We start from the raw sequence: 22,150 nt of genomic DNA, 5'->3' as shown, positions 1-22,150 counted from the left end.
TTCAATATCCTTGAAGGTTGTTCTTTTTGGGATCCACAGAACATGATAATTTAATCAAACAATGGAAAATCCAGGATGGAATGTAACAGTGCTTTTGGTCATTGGACTCGTCAAGAATAGCTCTCTCTCTCTCTCTCTCACACACACACACACACACTCACACTCACACACACTTAACATACACTCTCATGCAAATGCAACTCGCACACACGACTGCAGTCTCAAACAACTGAAAGCACATTGGTTTCAGTTGCCGGAGACTGCAGTCGTTTTTGGGAGGTGCAGTTGCGAGTGCGTGTTGTACATGATGATTGATTGAATCAAGTTCATATCAGTCGCATGCATCCTCTTGGTGTTGCAATTTTTGCAAGAAGTTGGCATATTAAACTGGATCTTATTCTACATGAAACAGACAGAATGTAGCTTAGTCTTTCAATATAATTAAATACTTTAGGCTTAAAGGGACTGCTCACTGAAAACCAGAAGCGGTGGATTGTCCATAGGCCCACACAAAAACAATCTAGCTTTTGAAGTCATCCTTTGACGAGCTAGAGCACACAAAGACACACACATTCCCAACATGCATGCATATTACTATGCTCCTAAATGGTGCCAGCTAGACAGACAGCGGCAGTGCTATTTTACGAGAGTTGGGCTGTTTGTCATGGGGGTACAGTCAGGTGGGGTGTGTAGAGGGAGAGGGAGGCAGGAGTCAGAGAGAGATACTGGGGGTGGGTCTGGCAGCTTGGACGAAGGCTGGTTTGCTGACTAGGAATGTGGAAGGGAGGGGTGGCAGGTACAGTTGTAGCAGCCAGTGGAAAGTAGCACATTCTGAAGGCGAGATGTGGATGAGGATAAGAGGAGGTGACAGGATAGAGAGAGGGGAAACTGTTAGGTGAAGGGTGCAGGGATAGTGGATTATCTGAGATTGAGACCAGGACAATTATGAGAGTGAGAGTGAAGGATGTGTTGTAAGGATAACTCCCAAGTTCAGATAATCTGATGGTGAAGGGAAGCATCCAGATTGCTTGGATGTAGAAGCCACTGAAATTGAGCATGTTGTGCTCAGCTGCATGTTGTGCCACTTGGTGGTCAACTTGGCTCTTGACAACAGCCATTCATCTGGGTGGACAACTGGTTGGTAGTCATGCCAGAATAAGAGACTATGCAGTGTTTGCAACAGGATTGGTGTATGACATAGCTGCTTACACACGTGGCCCAACCTCTGAGGTGGTAGGATAAGCCTGCGACCCGACTTGGGTAAGAGTTGCTGGGTGGGTGTATTGCACAGGTCTTGCACCTTGGTCTGCCACAGGGATATGGCCCCTGTGGTAAGGGGTCGGGAGTGGTGGTGGCATAGGAATGGACTAGAATGTTGTAGAGGTTGGGTGGGTGATGGAAGGATCTTGGGCATGGTGTCCCTCATTTCAGGGCAGGGTGACATACACTCCTGGAAATGGAAAAAAGAACACATTGACACCGGTGTGTCAGACCCACCATACTTGCTCCGGACACTGCGAGAGGGCTGTACAAGCAATGATCACACGCACGGCACAGCGGACACACCAGGAACAGCGGTGTTGGCCGTCGAATGGCGCTAGCTGCGCAGCATTTGTGCACCGCCGCAGTCAGTGTCAGCCAGTTTGCTGTGGCATACGGAGCTCCATCGCAGTCTTTAACACTGGTAGCATGCCGCGACAGCGTGGACGTGAACCGTATGTGCAGTTGACGGACTTTGAGCGAGGGCGTATAGTGGGCATGCGGGAGGCCGGGTGGACGTACCGCCGAATTGCTCAACACGTGGGGCGTGAAGTCTCCACAGTACATTGATGTTGTCGCCAGTGGTCGGCAGAAGGTGCACGTGCCGTTCGACCTGGGCCCGGACCGCAGCGACGCACGGATGCACGCCAAGACCGTAGGATCCTATGCAGTGCCGTAGGGGACCGCACCGCCACTTCCCAGCAAATTAGGGACACTGTTGCTCCTGGGGTATCAGCGAGGACCATTCGCAACCGTCTCCATGAAGCTGGGCTACGGTCCCGCACACCGTTAGTCCGTCTTCCGCTCACGGCCCAACATCGTGCCTCCCGCCTCCAGTGTTGTCGTGACAGGCGTGAATGGATGGACGAATGGAGACATTTCGTCTTCAGCGATGAGAGTCGCTTCTGCCTTGGTGCCAATTATGGTCGTATGCGTGTTTGGCGCCGTGCAGGTGAGCACCACAATCAGCACTGCATACGACCGAGGCACACAGGGCCAACACCCGGCATCATGGTGTGGGGAGCGATCTCCTACACTGGCCGTACACCTCTGGTGATCATCGAGGAGACACTGAATAGTGCACGGTACATCCAAACCGTCATCGAACCCATCGTTCTACCATTCCTAGACCGGCAAGGGAACTTGCTGTCCCAACAGGACAATGCACATCCGCATGCATCCCATGCCACCCAACGTGCTCTAGAAGGTGTAAGTCGACTACCCTGGCCAGCAAGATCTCTGGATCTGTCCCCCATTGAGCATGTTTGGGACTGGATGAAGCGTCGTCTCACGCGGTCTGCACGTCCAGCACGAACGCTGGTCCAACTGAGGCGCCAGGTGGAAATGGCATGGCAAGCCGTTCCACAGGACTACATCCAGCATCTCTACGATCGTCTCCATGGGAGAATAGCAGCCTGCATTGCTGCGAAAGGTTGATATACACTGTACTAGTGCCGACATTGTGCATGGTCTGTTGCCTGTGTCTATGTGCCTGTGGTTCTGTCAGTGTGATCATGTGATGTATCTGACCCCAGGAATGTGTCAATAAAGTTTCCCCTTCCTGGGACAATGAATTCACGGTGTTCTTATTTCAATTTCCAGGAGTGTATAATCAAAGTCCTGACAAAGGATGTGGTTCAGTTGTTTCAGTCCAGAATGATTTTGGTGATGAGGGGGAATTCCTTTGCAGCAGATTCTTGGGGGTGGGTGGAGGATTGGGAGTGTGTGAAGATATGCACAGAAAATCTGTTTGTGGACTGGGTTTGAGGGGTACTGCCTATCTGTAAATGCCTTTGTGAGGCCTTCAGATTACTGGGCAAGGGAGTGCTTATCACTGCAGATACGTCATCCACAGGTAGCTATGCGGTATTGTACTTTGCTTTAAATTACGTGTTAAACTGTATATCTTCTTATGCCTGTCTGGAATTCTCAGAGGAAGACAAGAACACTTATTGGAACATTTATGTTCAACTGCTTTTGCTATAAAAGTAATTGCCAACATATGGATATAAAAATTGGTAAGTTAATATATGTCACACAGTTTCATTTACTGGTGTTGTACAAGATAATATTCTGTCTCCAGTACTCCTTGCTGACCTCACTGCCAAGATTGCGACTGAGACACAAAACATCTTGCAGCACTGCTGCATCTACTTATAAAGTGTCACGGGTGCCACATTGCCTTGTTCATTACAGTGAAAATTATTATACTGCCACCATTTTCATTTTACAGATAAAACAGTAAAACTCTCCATGTATGAAGAAATATAGCTATCTTTCTTGCAGTCATTTGTCACCTACAAACCACATTAGAATTCTATTGGCTCTCTTGTTACTGACAAAATTCATATTGAAACCTTTTTGCAAATTGTTATATTCAATGAAAACATGTTTAAAATTAATAAAACAATTATGTGGCCAGTAATTCCAAATCTTCTTTCAACAGTCTTTTACCTAGTGGCCACAAAACTCATAAATTCACCATACTCGAGTGATAAGTCTTTTTAATGGCTGATTTAAATTAATGAAACATTACTATTAAAACACTGAATGTTTAATGCCACTGAGTCAGTAAACAGACAATGGATGTGCCAACACTGCTCTGATTTCATAATACTGAGGAGAAGTGTATATTTTGGCTTAATTTGCTTAGTTGCAAAATATTTTTTTGCTTGTAATATTGGTGAATTAAAACATTGCACTCACAGGCCATAATATAAACAGATACATTTTATTTTCTTAGCATTTCAGGTTGTCATGCAGTGAATTTGATAGGTAAATTACAATTATTAAATTTGTTATAGTTTCCATAGTTCTTTACATATAAACATTTTATAAGTGGTGATGAACTTGTCTCATCAATGTATTCAGTTTGGGAACTTTGGAATTAATGTAGTGTTTCCAGATTGTGTGATACTAAATATCCATGATTTTTGCTTGTGTCTGTCTAGTTTATGAGTGTAAAACAAGTACCACTAAAGGCATATGTTGGACACATCTTCTGCTTACAATAAGTTAAGAAGGAATACTATTTTTAAAGCAGAAAGAAGACAGTGTTTAATTATGAACAGATCTATATAACTCACAATAGGCATCTTTTTAGCATACAACATAACAGAAACAGATATTGCCTCTGCGATCACCATAGTAATTAATATCAATTTATAGCTGAATAATGTGTGTGACTGTTTAGATAGATTACCAACAGATTCCTAATGCAATTTTTTATATTTTTTATTGTGTTAAAGCAAATAGTTTTGTCTGTCACTCAGTACTTTGCTTTCGTTTATTAATGTTGTATAATGCTGGACCAATTTCACATGTAGGTGCAAAATGTTCATTATATTGAAATTTGATGTAAGTAAAGCATCTAGTTCCAACTTTGAACCTCTTGCAGGCAAAAAAGTAGGCATACTAATAGGTGCACATTACATTTAGTGTCTTATGAAGTTTGTTGTGAAGAAATTTTATAGAATTTTAGCTTTCATAAATACAACAGTATGAACAACTCAACCTTATTGTAGCTCACCGAGGAGCACAGTATGCAGCCATGAAACTTATTTGACCACTTCCCTTGTGAATTAATGCTGTCACATTGTTAAAACATTATTAAAATCAAATTAAAATCATTTATGCTTGAGAACTTCCTCTACTCCACAGATGAATTTCTGAGCATATATCATCTGTGTTTAAATATAATAAGGAAAGTAAATAATTTAGGAATAAAGAAGATCAGTCACTGAATAGCACAAGCATTGAGTTGTGGACAGGTGCACACAAAAGAGAATGTAAACTTTCCAAAGATTTTTGTGAACTGGTGTAGCAGTGTGCATTTATAACTGTGCATATAAAGAAATATACTTCTAGATTTATTTTACATTTGTGTGATTGCTTGTCACCTTTTTTGTGATATGTGTTTGATGAAGTTTGAAGGTTTGAACATTGTCAGGCTGCAGAACTGCATGAATGTTGCATGTGTATCAGAAGTGATGTCAGGGTACAACAGATAAAATAATATTATACTGCCATTTGACTGTGTCACAAACTATCAAATAACTTTTACAAACAAATCCAATTTTTAGAAGCAACTGAAGTTGGTGGGAATAAATAGCTGCATCCATTATGGATAAAATACAATAAATAAATCACTAGAAACAGACAGAACTCGTGTTAGATTTTGAAATGATTATGTTGTGTGATTAACTTTTCCCATGGCTTGAATTTCTCTGTCCCAGGTGACTGGAGGAAGAATTGAGATGAAAAAGCATTGACCAAAACCTGCATTAAATCATATTTGTCATTAACTTATCTGTTGACAATTATTATGCTTATGAGCATTTTTCTGTGAACTGCACCTTTTATATGCTTCTTCATAATCATCACTTCTACTGAACATATCTTAAAATTTTGATAGATTCTAGAATTGTACTGTTTCAAATAAATAAATAAGTAAATAAATATGGTTGATGAAAATTATGTTAATTCTGTTATTTGTAGCCAGCCTGGCGGCACATTCCTGATGAAGAAAGACAGTCTATGATTGCTTATCGGGCATCAGATGTTCGTTTTAGTTGGGCTCAGCATGCAGGAGATGAAAGTTCATGGCCAAGGACATGTGGCTATATTAGAGAGGGGGAAGGTAAGACAAAAGGATAATGGAGCTGCTAAATGGCTGACGTCATGTAAGTCACATAATCATATATGCAATACAAGTATTTCCTTTATTGCTTGCTCAATATACAGATTGAATAGCATCGGGGAGAGGGTACAACCCTATCACACTCCCTTCCCAACCACTGCTTCCCTTTCATGCCCTCGACTCTTATAACTGTCATCTGGTATATGTACAAATTGTAAATAGCGTTTTGCTCCCTGGATTTTACCCCTGCCACCTTCAGAATTTGAAAGAGAGTATTCCAGTCAACATAGTCAAAAGCCTTCTCTAAGTCTACAAATGCTAGAAACGTAGGTTTGCCTTTTCTTAATCTAGCTTCTAGGATAAGCTGGAGGGTCAATATTGCCTCACATGTTCCAACGTTTCTACAGAATCAAAACTGATCTTCCCCAAGATCGGCTTCTATCAGATTTTCCATTCGTCTGTAAAGAATTCGCGTTAGTATTTTGCAGCTGTGACTTATTAAACTGATAGTTCGCTAACTTTCACATCTGTCAACACCTGCTTTCTTTGGGATTGGAATTATTATATTCTTCTTGAAGCTTGAGGGCATTTCACCTGTCTCATACATCTTGCTCACCAGATGGTGGAGTTTTGGCAGGACTGTCTCTCCATGGCTGTCAGTAGTTCTAATGGAGTGTTGTCTACTCCCGGGGCCTTGTTTCGACTTAGGTCTTTCAGTGCTCTGTCAAACTCTTCATGCAGTATCATATCTCCTATTTCATCTTCATCTACATCCTCTTCCATTTCCATAATATTGTCCTCAAGAACATCGCCCCTGTATAGACCCTCTATATACTCCTTCCACCTTTTTGCTTTCCCTTCTTTTCTTAGGACTGGGTTTCCATCAAAGCTCTTGATATTCATACAAGTAGTTCTCTTCTCTCCGAAGGTCTCTTTAATTTTTGTGTAGACAGTATCTATCTTACCCCTCGTGATATAAGCCTCTACATCCTTACATTTGTCCTCTAGCCATCCCTGCTTACCCATTTTGCACTTCCTGTCAGTCTCATTTTTGAGACGTTTGTATTCATTTTTGCCTTCTTCATTTACTGCATTTTTATATTTTCTCCTTTCATCAATTCAATTATGTTAAAAAGGTTTTAACTTTGCCATTTCCAACTAGGGTGCAGGGGAACAGTAGACAAAATTTTTATTCATTCTTCATTACTAGATGGGCATACTGTTAGTAAAAGGGTGGATGGCGTTCAGACCATGATGCACAAAGTTTAACACTAAAATGCTGTTGTACTCAATAAAATGTCACATATAATTACAAACTGTGTTGGAAAGTTAACCCAACGGCAATAGAGCTTCTTCAACCTTGTCAAGGAACAAGAGTGGCATCATGTTTATTGTGCCAATAATATAGATAACAAATATAATGCTTTCCTTAACACATTTCTCATGCTCTTTGAGAGTTGCTTTCCATTACAACATTTTAAATGGGGTACTAGCAGTAAAAGGCAGCCTGGATGGCTGACTAGTGGGATAAGGATATCATATAGAACATAGTTGGAATTATATAAAAATGTAAGAAGTAGTTACAATCAAGCTCCAGTAGTCCATTACAAACAGTACTGTAAGGTGCTTAAAAATGTTATTAGGAAGGCAAAGAGTTTGTGGTATGCAAATAGAATAGCTAATGCACAGGATAAAATTAAAACCATGTGGGCAGTTGTGGAGAAAGTGTCTGGTCAGCAGCACAAGGTTGATGATATAAAGTCAGTTCATAGTATAAATATTTCTGTTACTGATAAATCAGATATATGTTCAGTGTTTAAGAACCATTTTCTGAGCATTGCTGGTGAATTAAATCAAAATTTAGTTTCTAAAGGGAATCATATAACTCTCTAGGCAAATGCCTTTCAGAGATTGATGTATGAAATACTCCTCTGTGATACAGACAAGTGGGAGATTGAGTCAATAATTAAGTAACTGAAGACTAAGGACTCTCATGGATATGATGGAGTGCCTATCAGAATGTTAAAGTACTGTGCTGCACGTGTTAGCTCTGTATTTAGCCATATTTGTAAGTTTTCCTTTAGGAATGGTCAGTTTCCTGAATGATTAAAATACTCAGCTTCACAAAAAGGGAGAAATGTATAATGTAGACAATTTTAGACCTATTTTTATGCCATCAGTGTTTGCTAAAGTTATTGAAAAGACTGTGTATGTAAGGATAATTGATCATTTTATGTCACACAATTTGCTATCAAATTTACAGTTCTGCCTTAGTTGTCGTTTAATAACTCAAAATGCTAAAAATGCTATATTCGCTTTTCTCTGCGAGGTACTGGATGGGCTTAACAAAAGGTTTTGAATGTTAGGCATATTTTTTATTTAACTAAGGTGTTTGATTGTGTTGATAACAATATATTGCTCCAGAAGTTGGACCATTATGGAATACAGGGAGTAGCTGACAATTGGTTCACCTCTTACTTCAGCAACAGACAGCAAAAGGTCATTATTCACAATGTTGAGAATGGCTGTGATGTGGAGTCTGAGTGGAGTGCAGTCAAATGGGGGGTGCCTTAGGGATCAGTGTTGGGGCCACTCCAGTTCCTTATTTATATAAATGGTATGCCCTCTAGTTTTATGGGTAACTCAAAAATATTTGTTTGCTGATGACACTAGCTTGGTAGTGAAGCATGTTGTGTGCAACATTGGTTCGGTTTCAAATAGTGCAGTTCATGACGTAAGTTCATGGCTTGTAGAAAATAAACTAACGCTGAAACACAATTAAGACTCAGTTTTTACAGTTTCTAACACACAATTCAACAAAATCTGACGTTTTAATTTCACAGAATTGGCATATGATTAGTGAAATTGAACAGTTCAATTTTCTAGGTGTTCAGATACATAGTAAACTGTCGTGGAAAGCCCACATTCAGGATCTTGTTCAAAGACTTATTTTTGCTATTTTTACTATTCAAACAATATCTGAAGTAAGTGATTGTTCAACACAAAAATAAGTCTACTTTGCTTATTTTCATTCGCTTATGTCAAATGGTATTGTATTTTTGGGTAACTCTTCCCATTCTAAACGGATATTTTTGGCTCAGAAACACGTGGTTCGGGCAGTAAGTGGTGTAAGTTCGCGAACCTCTTGTCGATCCCTGTTCACTAGCCTGGGTATTTTGACGTTGCCCTCTCAATATATATGTATTCTTTACTATCATTTCTTGTTAACAATATCAGCTTATTCCCAAGAATCAGCAGTTTTTACTCAGTTAATTGTCAGCAAAAATCAAACCTGCATTTGGATCGGACTTCCTTAAGTCTTGTGCAGAAAGGTGTGCAGTATATTGCTGCATCCATTTTCCCTTAAGCTGCTACAAGAATTCAAAAATCTTTGCAGTAATCGACATGCTTTCAAATCGAAACTGAAGAGTTTCCTCATGGGTCACTTCTTCTATTCTGTCAAGGAATTCCTAGAAAAATAAAGCTGATTCTTATTGTATTGTTGATTACATTTACTTAAACTTGTGGCTTGATGTTTTTTGGGCTCATAAATGTAGTAACACTGTTCACGTTTACATCGCACTTCACTTAGTGTAGACCGGGACTGTGTCCTAGGCATGCCCGATGTTAACTGACTGGGCACGGCCTGTGCTGCCTGAGTAGTTGTTGTTGTTACGCCGGCAGAGGTCGCGTCCGAATTCTTGCGTGCCCTCTGGTGGACAGGACTCTACTTGTGGCAACTAACGTCCGTGACCCACTGTGCTGATGTGCGCCTCCCGCAATCTTTCTGGTGGCTACTGCAATAAACATTTTATTTTGATTGGTTATTGCTTTTACATTGTAATTTCATGTACTGGCATGTTCCATAACCTTGGAGATTTGCTCCTCAATTTAGTTCTATGGAACTTGATATGTAAATAAATAATAAATAAATTATGTTAGATTGTGTGTAGAAGCACATAAATGCTTTGTTTAAAGTATTAAGGAAAAAGAGCAAATAAGTTATGAAGGTGATGCGGTATCTATACAAGAAGGTTGCCATAATGTTTAAATTCAACAAGTGTAACTTTATAGTCCAGACTATCAAAGGCCTCAGCAAGTTTTTGGAATATACAGGCAACATAATTTTTGTTGTGTGGTTCTACCAAGACTTCGTATATAAATAAAGTTAGACAAAGATAATAATCTATATTCACAAAACTTTCTGAAAAGATGAGAAGGAACTAGGCCATAATTAGAGTTATATGCTCATTCCTTTTTTTATAATATTGTGTTAACTATGGCATGTGTGAAATATGCCCTGAGTCAATGATATTACAAAAATAACTCGAGAGTGGTCCTATCAAGTCTGCACTGTATTATAATATTTTGAAGAGGCATCATCATGTTGTTGTTGTTGTTGTTGTTGTTGTGGTCTTCAGACCAGAGACTTGTTTGATGCAGCAACACTCCATGCTACTTTATCCTGTGCATGCCTCTTCATCTCCAAATAAATATTGCAACCTAAATCCTTCTGAATCTGCTTAGTGTATTCATATCTTGGTCTCCCTGACAGTTTTTACCCTCCACACTTCCCTCCAGTACTAAATTGATGATCCCTTGATCGTCCATGTCTCACTTCCATACGTGGCTATATTTCATACAAATACTTTCAGAAAAGACTTCCTGACCCTTAAATGTATACTTGATGTTAACAAATTTCTCTTCTTCAGAAACACTTTTCTTGCCATAGCCAGTCTACATTTTATGTTCTCTCTACTTCGACCATGATCAATTATTTTGCTCCCCTAATAGCAAAACTCATTTACTGCTTTAAGTGTCTTACTTCGTAATCTAATACCTTCAGCATCACTTGATTTAATTACCTACATTCCATTATCCTCATTTTGCATTTGTTTATGTTCATCTTATGTCCTCCTTTCAAGACAAGGTCCCTTCTATTCACGTGCTTTTCCAGGCTCTTTGCTGTCTTTGACAGAATTACAGGGTCATCAGCAAACTTCAAACTTTTTATTTCTTCTCTATAGATTTTAATTCCTACTCCATATTTTTCTTTCATTTCCTTTACTTCTTGGTCAATATACAGATTTAATAATATCTGAGATAGGCTACAACCCTGTCTCACTCCCTTCTCAACCACTGCTTGCTTTCTGTGCCCCTTGGCGCTTATGACTGCCATCTGGTTTTCATACAAATTGTAAATAGCCTTTTGCTCCCTGTATTTACCCCTGCCGCACTCAGAATTTGAAAGAGAGTATTCCAGTCAACATTGTCAAAAGCTTTTTCTAAGTCCACAAATGCTAGAAATGTAGGTTTGCCTTTCCTTAACCTATCTTCTAATGTAAGTCGTAGGGTCAGTATCGTGTCTTGTGTCCCAGCATTGCTACAGAATCCAAATTGATCTTCTTTGAAGTCAGTTTCTGCCAGTTTTTCCATTTGCCTGTAGAGGATTCGTGTTAGTATTTTGCTGCTGTGACTTACTAAACTGATAGTTTGGTAATTTTCATGCCTGTAAACGCCAACTTTCGTTGGTATTGGAATTATTATATTCTTCTTGATGTCTGAGGGTATTTCATCTGTCCCATAGGTCTCGGCCACCAGATGAAAGAGTTTTGTCCTGGCTGATTCTCCCAAGACCAACGGTAATTCTTATGAAATGTTGTCCATTCTCAGAGCTTTATTTCAACATAAGTCTATAAGTACTCTGTCAAATTCTTCAACCAGTATCATATATCCCATTTCATCTTCATCTACGTCATCTTCCATTCCCATAATATTGCCCTCAAGTACATCACCCTCGTATAGATCCTCTAGATTCGCCTCCCACCTTTCTGCTTTCCCTTATTTGCTTAGGACAGGTTTTCCATCTGAGCTCTTGACATTCATACAGGTGGTTCTCTTTTCTCCAAAGGTCTCTCTACTTTTCCTGCAGGCAGTATCTATCTTGCCCCTAATGACAATGCTTTTATACCATTACATTTGTTCTCTAGCCATCCCTCCTTAGTCATTTTGCACTTCCTGTCACTCTCATTTTTAAGACTTTTGTATTCCTTTTATCCTGTTTCATCTACTGCATTTTTATATTTTCTTGTTTCATCTATTAAATTCAATATCTCTTCTGTTACCTAAGGCTTTCTACTAGCCCTTGTGTTTTTACCTACTTGATTCTCTGCTGCATTCACTATTTCAGCTCTCAAAGCTACCCATTCTTCTACTAATGTATTTCTTTCTCCTGTTCTCCACCATTCGCCAATACTCTCTCTGAAACCATCTACAACCTCTGGTCCTTCCAGTTTATCCAGGTCCTATCTCCTTAAATTCATACCTTTTTGCAGTTTCTTCAGTTTTAATCTACAGTTCATAACCGATAAATTGTGGTCAGAGTCTACATCAGTCCCTGGAAATGTCTGACTCTTTAAAACGTGGTTCCTAAATCTCTGTCTTACCATTATATAATCTGTCTGAAACTTTCCAGTATCTTCCAGTATCTCCAGGTCTCTTCCATGTATACAGGCTTCTTTCATGATTCTTAAACCAAGTGTTAGCTTTGATTAAGTTATGCTCTGTGCAAAATTCTACCAACTGGCTTCCCCTTTCATTTCTTAACCCCAGTCCATATTCATCCACTACTTTTCCTTCTCTTCCTTTTACTTACAGTCGCATTCCAGTCTCCCATGACTATTAAATTTTCATCTCCCGTAACTATCTGAATAATTTCTTTTATTGCATTACCCATTTCTTTAATCTCTTCATCATCTGTGGAGCTACTTGGCATATAAACATGTACTAAGGTGGTAGGCATGGGATTTGTGTCTATATTGCCTACAATAAAGTGTTCACTATACTGTTTGTAGTAGTTTATTCGCAATTCTATTTTTTTATTCATTAATTCATTAATAAACCCACTCCTGTATTACCATTATTTGATTTTGTATTTATGCCCCTGTATTCACCTGACCAGAATTCTTGTTCCTCCTGCCACCAAACTTCACTAATTGCCACTGTATCTAACATTAACCTAACCATTTCCCTTTTAAAATTTTGTAAGCCACCTGCCTGATTAAGGGGTCCGACATTCCATGCTTCGATCCGTATAACATCAGTTTTGTTTCTCATCATTTTTGTTTCTCCTGATAACGATGTCATCCTGGGTAGCTCCCAATCAGAGATCCGAATGGGGGACTACTTTACCTCCAGAATATTTTACCCAGGAGGATGCCATCATCATTTAACCACACAGTGAAGATGCATACCCTTGGGAAAAATTACGGCTGTGTTTCCCCTTGCTTTCAGCTGTTCGCAACACCAGCATGGCAAGGCCACTTGTTCACAGTACAAGCACAGCAAGGCCAGCTGTTCACAATACCAGCACAGCAAGGCTGTTTGGATTTATGTTACAAGGCCATATCAGTGAATCATCAAGACTGTTGGCCCTGCAACTACTGAAAAGGATGCTGCCCCTTTTCAGAAATCATAAGTTTGTCTGGCCTCTCAACAGATACCCCTCCATTGTGGTTGCTCCTGCGGTGTGGCTATCGGTATCGCTGAGGCATGCAAGCCTCTCCACTAATGGCAAGGTCCATGGTTTATGGTTCATCTTAGCCATAATAATTGCATCTTTAAGGGGCTTAATGTTTTCTTTGTAAGACCACTACAAGCTTTACTTTGGAAAGTAGTGTGAAAAGTATAATCGGAAAAAAAAAATCCAAGGCATCTGTAATAGGTACAGTGGTTGCTCTCACTTTGAAGAAATAATCACTGATTTTGGTAGCCAATAATTTCAGTGTAGACTACCACCACTTCTGCCATTTTGGAACTTTATTTTGTTTGCTTCATCTGTTATTAGTCTTGTTTAATAATGCTCTGGACTGTTATTACTTTATTCTTATAGTGATTTTTTTTTTTGTTCTTAGTGCCTTCTTTTCATTTTTCTGGTAACAGACAGAAGAACTTTACTGGCAGTTGAAATTATAACACTTGACTACATCATATTAGTTTCCATTCAATTTTACCTTCATCTGTCTTTTAAGGTATTCAGGACTTACAATGGTGCTACAGAGGCACGTGTTTTCTCCTAACATATACACTTATAGTCTTGAGAATCATTGTGAAGTTTGTGACGGGATACTTTTTATCATGCTGGGGTTTCATACCATTCATTTCCCTGATGAAATATGGGAAGAAAAATTGTTTTTATACTGTGTGAGCTATTATATGCCTAACTTTTCTTTTCATGATCTGTTCAGACTAAATGTGTATGAGGTTGAAGAAACTTCATAATTTACGCCCCAAAAGATAATTCCTGAAGATTTCTAATCCAGTTTTTCTGAGATGTACTGTGTCTTGCTCCTGTTGTCTACCAGCTGATATTTTTCTACTGCACTCCCTTGCCACTCGAACAAGCCACGACTTTTTTCACTGCCCTTCTGTGTATATACTTGTGTCCCTTGCTAATGATCTGATGTGGTATCCATAAACTTTGATAGTATTAAAGTGTGGCTTGCAAGTGTTCTGCATGCAGTCTCTGTAATAGACAAACTGCCAGTGTTCTGCCAGTAAATTGCAGCCTACCACTTTCTTTACCTACAACTGAGCCTATGTGGTCATCCCACTTCATATCTGCATGCATCGTTACTCCCATATAACTGTATTACATGACAGAGTCTGGTTGTTAATCATTAATCCTGTAGTCAAATGATGCTACACTATTACATTTGAACTTTGCATTTCTCTGAGTTAAGACCTAGTAGCAGTCTTTAGTGATAGACTGTTATTTTATTGAGATCTTGCTGAATATTGCTCTAATTTCTTACCACATAGAATTTTCTCATTGATAGGAGTCATTTACAAGAAGCACAAGATTGTTATTGAGGATTTCACCAGAGAGGGTAGTTTGAAGTCTTCTCAGATGTCAGGTGTCTTGCCGGGTTGAATAATTATTTTTTTCCAAATTTCCAACAATAAACCTTATTGCTAACGTCAAGCGACTGCTGAGGAACACTCTGTGATCTCACTCTCAGTTGGTGAGTGCTGTGAGGAATGGCGGAGGGGGAGGGGGAGGAGAGGGGGGGGGGGGGGGGGAGTTGGAGTTGTTGAGTTGTTGAAGGGGCCATTACTCAGTCCACATCCAACTTCACACTCTGCTGTCACTATGCCAAGAGCAGGGTCCACAACCTTGCTGGAACAGGATCCCCTCTCTTTAGAAGTTTCTTTCATTGTCCCTGGTATTACCAGCTTTTTACACAATGCCTCACAGTGGCTGATTTAATGGGTTGGTCGTGCTAGTGATGGTGGTGGTGTTTATGCTTCTTGCGACTTTCTCAGTTGTGTGTAATATCTTCCCAGTGTACACTTTGCCACATTGGCATCCCCTGCTGCGTATCGCTTTTATGTCAGTATAACTAAAGGTAGATGAATCTGAAAACAAGTTGATGAATAAAGCATTATCAAAATCACTTTTTTATTGCAATTAACTGGTTTCACAGACATCAGTTGGTGTGTGTTATCAAAGCTACGATATTTTGACAACATGCAACAACTGATGCCAGTGATAGGTACTGTTCCATCCATATTTTACCACCCAGGGGACCCACAGCTCTTTTGAGAGTTTGTGCGTGCTGTACACGGAGCCCCTCACTATTACAGCTTTTTCTTCCTTCCCAGGGTGTATTTCCTTCCCTGTGCCTCCTTCCCTGTCCTCGCTCCTCCTCCTCTGCCTCATTCTTCCCCTCTCTCCTTGCTTATGGTAGCCTGGCTATCCTCCTGGTTTCTGCCATCTTTTACAGTTTTGTTCCTCTTGTTTCTTTCTGCACCTTTCCTTTCCAGCATCTTTGGTCCCACTTTTGGGTTTGATCTCCTATTCTCTATTTTGCCTCCATAGTGTGAGCTGACTGGGAAATAAAACCTTAAGTAGCATCTTCAATGTGTAGCCTTACTGTCTCTTCCATCTTTTCCTTGAGGCCATTGTCCATTAATGCTACATAGGCAGCTCATTAGCCAGTCCATGTGGTGGGATAATTGTGTACCCTTCTGGTTGAGCCCTCTGACTGCACAGCAATCACACTTCTGATACCAGAGTTGCTACCTCTCCTTGTATGCCTAGGAGTGGTTGCTTGTCATTCTGTTCCGGAGGTTCGTGACTCTTGGCAACAGCCTCCATGGGGAGAGCCTCTGATTGGAGTGTGTGGTATCAGGGCAAACATTGTGTATGAAATGCATTAAGCTCCAAGGCCATTCTTCTATGGCCATCATTTTAGTTGGGACTGGATCTTTGAATGCTGCATCATATGACCCTACCTTCCCTTCCTGGCTACCTTCTAGGAGGAGGGCCAAGCCTGCCAGTTTCAGAAAAACTCTTTTCCTACTACCCAGTCTGCGCCAGGACTGAAGAGGTCACTTTCACTGCCACCAAGTCATTATTTTTCATAGAAACAGTCAAAGACATGTTTGAGAAAGTGAACTCTCAGAGAAAGATCTGGTAGGGTTCGCTGTTGATCGAAAATTCTTGTGGCCCCAGTCTGTGGCCCTTTGTGCCTGTGACCATCTTGATGACATTCCAGTGCCCATTACTCCTCACCAGTCTTTGAATATGGTTCAGGGAGCCATTTTTCAATCAGACCTCATCCTTCAAACCAATGAGGAACTCCGGGCCAGTCTGGAACAGCTGGACATTTATTTTGTTCGCTGTGTTCAGAAATGTCATAAGAAAAATTGTATTATTAGTGGCACCTTCAATTGGGAATTTGAGGAGACTACCATCCTGCAGAAGATCAAGGTTATATTTATCAGTGTGGTGGCCTACCACTCATGGGGTGTTTTCGGTGTTTGCGTTTTGGACACAAGTCTTCCCACTGTATAGTGGACTGTCTGTGCGGTGAATATGGTAACTCACTCTGTAGGGGAGACCCAGTGTTCCACCACCCATGTGCGTTAATTTTTGTGATTATCACTCTCCACACTCACCAGACTGCCTGATTTATAAGAAGGAAAAGAAGATACAGGAGTATAAGGCCCTTGATTCTTTATCCCACGCAGAATTTCATCAGTAATATAACTTTGTTCGTCCTGTGTCTATGATATCTAACTTTGCCTCTGTTATGTACTTCCCCTTCCTCCATCCTCCTCCTCCTCCTCATCCCAGTCTCACTCCTCATCTCCATCTCCACTGCAATTCCTATCTGCTACCCTGTGGGTGCCGCTCCCCCTGCCTGGCCCTCCTTCGTTGCCTGCTGGTGATGGGCCGCACACCATTCCTCCCCCCTCTGTGTCTCCCACACTGGATGCCTGCTGCTACGAGTTGATCACAGGGCGCGCTCTCTCTCTCTCTCTCTCTCTCTCTCTCTCTCTCTCTCTCTCTCTCTCTGTGTGTGTGTGTGTGTGTGTGTGTGTGTGTGTGTGTGTGTGTGTGTGTGTAGGAGGTTGGTAGCCCTGCGCCTGCTACACAGACGTCTGAGTCACAGCTCTTGTACAAGATAAGTAATTTAAGTAGTAATAAACTGTTTTTTAACACTTTAAACTAATTTATTACGTTAATTATAGTGCTCTGCAAGCGTACCATTAAAGGTTTTTGTCTTACTCGCGTATTTTCACAGTAATCACGTAAAGTTCGTTTTGTTTACATATCGCGGCCAGGCCGAACTTTTGAGTTTTCAGATTAAACTTCATACCGCAATCTTAAGTGCATTTACTGATAGTTTAGTGTGCTAAATACGTTTGCTGCCCCTTTATATCTGTAGAGTATCGTCATCTCTTAAGTAATTTCCAGTAAAAAACTTCTGAACCACTGTTTACATAGTCGCGAGTAGGCCTAATTTTTCGTACACGTATTTTCATTGTTTTCCGGTAACTTAATTGTCTTTCTGTCACTAAAATCGATTTGTACCACGAGTGTAAAGTGCCTGACGTGCCGTAGGATCGTTAGCTCCGGGGTCTGGTGTGATGGATGTAGTAACTTTTTTCATTGGGGCGACTGTAGTGGCGTGGGAATTGGGAAAATGAGCGAGACTCATCAGTGGTTCTGTAGGCTATGCAGTAGAGATAGGAAGATTGTGGAACAGGAGGGGAAAATTGCTGCCCTTCAGGCTGAGTTAGATGAGGCTAGGCGAGAACTGGGCAGGTTAAGGGGGGAGAAGGGTAAACAGGGGTGGAAAGTGGCAACAGGCATGAGGAACAGGCCAAGAAATTCTTCTGACAGCTTTGTTATTAATGTACAAAATAGGTTTGACCTGTTGCCTCAGTCAGAAACTGATGAGCCTCTCACAGAAGTAGATGTACACAGGGCTCAACAAGCTTTCAGCAGCAAATTGATTAAGAATGTAGGGAAGTCTGCAAAGAGAAAGAGAGTCTTGTTGCTAGGTAGTTCGCATGCTAGGGGTGTGGGCCAACTTCTGCAGGATGAATTAGGGTTGGATTACCAGGTCACAAGTTTTTTCAAACCTAGTGCTGAACTTGGGCAGGTTACAGAGGATTTAGGTTCACTATGTAAAGGTTTTACTAAGGAAGACACCGTGGTTATTGTGGGTGGGCCGGGCAACAGTATTGACAGAGATCCGGGGTACAGCATAAAGTGTGACCTGGCAAAGATTGCATCGGCATCGAATCATACCAGTGTTGGGTTTGTGTCGGTTCTGGAGCGCCACGACCGACCTCATTTGACCTCTTCTGTCAGGAGAGTTAATTTGGAGTTGGAACGTCTACTTGGATCTGGTGCAGGGTCACACATTGGTGTGGTTCCTGTTGATTCACTCTGTAGGTGGGACTATACTAGACATGGCCTACACCTCAACAGGAAAGGGAAGGGTAAACTGGCTGGGCTGATAGCAGGAAATTTAGAGGGGGGAGGAACTACATCTCATGGTGGAAACTCTTTTTTAGTGTAAGATCAGTGTCCAGTGGGAAACTCAGCCAGGCAAGTACTAAAGATGTTAAAAAAGTTCAAGATACTCACAAAAGTAAAGTGAAAAATAATGTTAGTATATTTCATCAAAATATTGGGGGATTGAAGAATAAAAGTACTAAAGATGTTAAAAAAAGTTCAAGATACTCACAAAAGTAAAGTGAAAAATACTGTTAGTATATTTCATCAAAATATTGGGGGATTGAAGAATAAAATTGATGAGCTTCTGCTTTGTTTAGAAGATATAGAAACCAAGAATGTAATAGATATACTATGCCTGTCTGAGCATCACATTGTCACTGATATGCAAAAGGTTAGCATCAATGGGTACAAATTAGCTGCACATGTAAGTAGAGATAATATGATGAGAGGAGGAGTTGTCATATATGTCAAAAGCTTCCACAGTGCAAAAAATTTAGAAACTAAAAAATTTTGTGTAGAGCAACATATGGAAGCATGTGCCACTGAACTTAAACTAAATGATGGCACTTTCATAATTGTAACAGTGTATAGGTCCCCCTCAGGGAATTTCCAGCTATTTCTAGAAAACTTGGATGCTTTGTTGTGCTATCTGTCAGACAGGGGGAAGCAAATTATCATTTGTGGGGATTTCAATGTTGATTCCCTGAAAGAGTGTAATAGGAAGAAGTATTACTCAGTTCTTTCAATTTGAGCTCCGTCATTGATTTTCCTACTCGGATAATAAAGAACAGCAGTACATTGATAGATAACTTTTTTTATAGACCAAGATAAGTTTAAGGACATAAATGCTTATCCTGTTGAGAATGGTCTTTCAGATCATAGTGCACAGCTTGTTACAGTACATGACATAGCTCCATGCAGTATAATAAATCAGACTTTCAAAGCAGTGCGTTCAATTAACAATATAAATATTGCAAACTTTAGGGAAAGCCTACAGCAGCTTGACTGGGATGAAGTGTATAAGGAACCCGATGCAAACTTGAAATATAACTTATTTCACAATACATTTTTAAGGGTTTTTGAAAATTGTTTTCCCAAGAAAATAGTTAAACATAATTCCAAGAAAACATATAAAAAACCTTGGCTAACTAAAGGAATAAGAATATCTTGCAACCGTAAAAGAGAACTGTATCTAACAGCAAGAGGGAGTACTGACCCCGAAATTGTTCAATATTATAAAAACTACTGTGCGGTACTAAGAAAAGTTATTAAAAAGTCCAGAAGCATGTGTATCATGTCTGAGATCAGTAACTCTGATAATAAAATTAAAGCAATTTGGAATATTATTGAAAGGGAAACAGGGCAACCAAGAGCACAGGAAGACTTTAGTGCAATAAAACTGAATGACAAGTGCACTAACAAACAATCAGAAATTGAAAATATTTTGAATAATCATTTTTTAAATGTTGTGGAGAAAATAGGATCTAGATCTTCACTAGAAGAGGCAAGGCTATTAATAGAAGAGGCCATACCTGCGCAGTTTGAAACAACTGTAATTCCACCAACCTCTCCCTCTGAAATCAGTAAAATAATAAACTCACTGAAAAGTAAAAGCTCTTACGGAATTGATGGCATTTCCAGCAAAGTACTTAAAGCTTGTTCCCCACAGATAAGTAGGATTCTCAGCCACATATGTAATAGCTCTTTGGAGCAGGGTGTTTTCCCTGATAGACTGAAATATGCCATTGTAAAACCATTGCATAAAAAGGGGGATACATCGGATGTCAACAACTACCGCCCAATCTCTCTTCTGACAGCTCTATCAAAAATTTTTGAGAAAGTAATGTATTCAAGAGTAGCCTCCCATATTTGTAAAAATAAAGTACTAACAAAATGTCAGTTTGGTTTTCAGAAAGGCTTTTCAACAGAAAATGCTATATATGCTTTCACTGATCAAATATTAAATGCTCTGAATAACCGGACATCACCCATTGGTATTTTTTGTGATCTCTCAAAGGCCTTTGATTGTGTAAATCATGGAATTCTTTTAGATAAGCTAAATCATTATGGCTTGAGTGGGGCAGTGCACAAATGGTTTAATTCATACTTAACTGGAAGAATGCAGAAAGTTGAAATAAGTGGTTTGTGTAATGTTAAAACAACAGCTGATTCCTCAAACTGGGGTGCTATCAAGCACGGGGTCCCACAGGGTTCAGTCTTAGGTCCTTTACTGTTCTTGATATATATTAATGACTTACCATTCCACATTGATGAAGATGCAAAGTTAGTTCTTTTTGCTGATATACAAGTATAGTAATAACATCCAAAAACCAAGAACTAAGTGATGTAATTGTAAATGATGTTTTTCACAAAATTATTAAGTGGTTCTCAGCAAACGGACTCTCTTTAAATTTTGATAAAACACAGTATATACAGTTCCGTACAGTAAATGGCACAACTCCAGTAATAAATATAGAATTTGAACAGAAGTCTGTAGCTAAGGTAGAATTTTCAAAATTTTTAGGTGTGTCCATTGATGAGAGGTTAAACTGGAAGCAACACATTGATGGTCTGCTGAAACGTCTGAGTTCGGCTACGTACGCTATTAGGGTTATTGCAAATTTTGGTGAGAAGAATCTCAGTAAATTAGCTTACTATGCCTACTTTCATTCACTGCTTTCGTATGGCATCATATTCTGGGGTAATTCATCGTTGAGTAGAAAAGTATTCATTGCACAAGAACGTGTAATCAGAATAATTGCTGGAGCCCACCCACGGTCATCCTGCAGACATCTATTTAAGGATCTAGGGATCCTCACAGTAACCTCACAGTATATATATATTCCCTTATGAAATTAGTTGATAATAATCCAACCCAGTTCAAAAGTAATAGCAGTGTGCATACCTATAACACCAGGAGAAAGGATGATCTTCACTATGCAGGGTTAAATCTGACTTTGCCACAGAAAGGGGTAAATTATGCTGCCACAAAAGTCTTTGGGCACCTACCAAACAGCATCAAAAGCCTGACAGATAGCCAACTAACATTTAAAAATAAATTAAAAGAATTTCTAGATGACAACTCCTTCTACTCATTGGCTGAATTTTTAGATATAAACCAAGTAAAAAAAAAAAAAAAAAAAAAAACCCTTCATCATTAGTGACATGCAATATTTTGTGTAATGTAATTTCTTGTACAGACATCTTTTATTAACCTGACACGTTCCACATCATTACGAAGTGTCGTATTCATGATCTATGGAACAAGTATTAATATAATCTAATCTGTCTGTGTGTGTGTGTGTGTGTGTGTGTGTGTGTGTGTGTGTGTGTGTGTGTGTGTGTGTGTGTGTGTGTGTGTGTTCGTTCGTTTCTCTCTCTCTGGGCCCTGCACTCATTGACCTCTGAAGGAGAAGAAGAAGAAGAAGAAGAAG

The 22,150-nt window shown here is 39.9% G+C and overlaps 1 protein-coding gene across 1 annotated transcript in view; it reads left to right on the top strand.

Annotated features, from left to right (window-relative positions):
* The window catches only part of LOC126267245 (ADAM 17-like protease), a 146,441-nt gene that overhangs the window by 65,922 nt on the left and 58,369 nt on the right, over positions 1-22,150 (top strand). The window contains exon 5 of the mRNA XM_049972253.1: positions 5,758-5,899. Within this exon, the coding sequence (XP_049828210.1) occupies positions 5,758-5,899 (142 nt within the window). The remainder of the gene's footprint in view (positions 1-5,757; positions 5,900-22,150) is intronic.

This window comes from Schistocerca gregaria, chromosome 4 (assembly GCF_023897955.1).
Source record: "Schistocerca gregaria isolate iqSchGreg1 chromosome 4, iqSchGreg1.2, whole genome shotgun sequence".
Classification (NCBI taxonomy): Eukaryota; Metazoa; Arthropoda; class Insecta; order Orthoptera; family Acrididae; genus Schistocerca; species Schistocerca gregaria.
The sequence above is the reverse complement of the archived record's forward strand: the minus strand, read 5'-3'. Positions and strand labels throughout refer to the sequence as shown.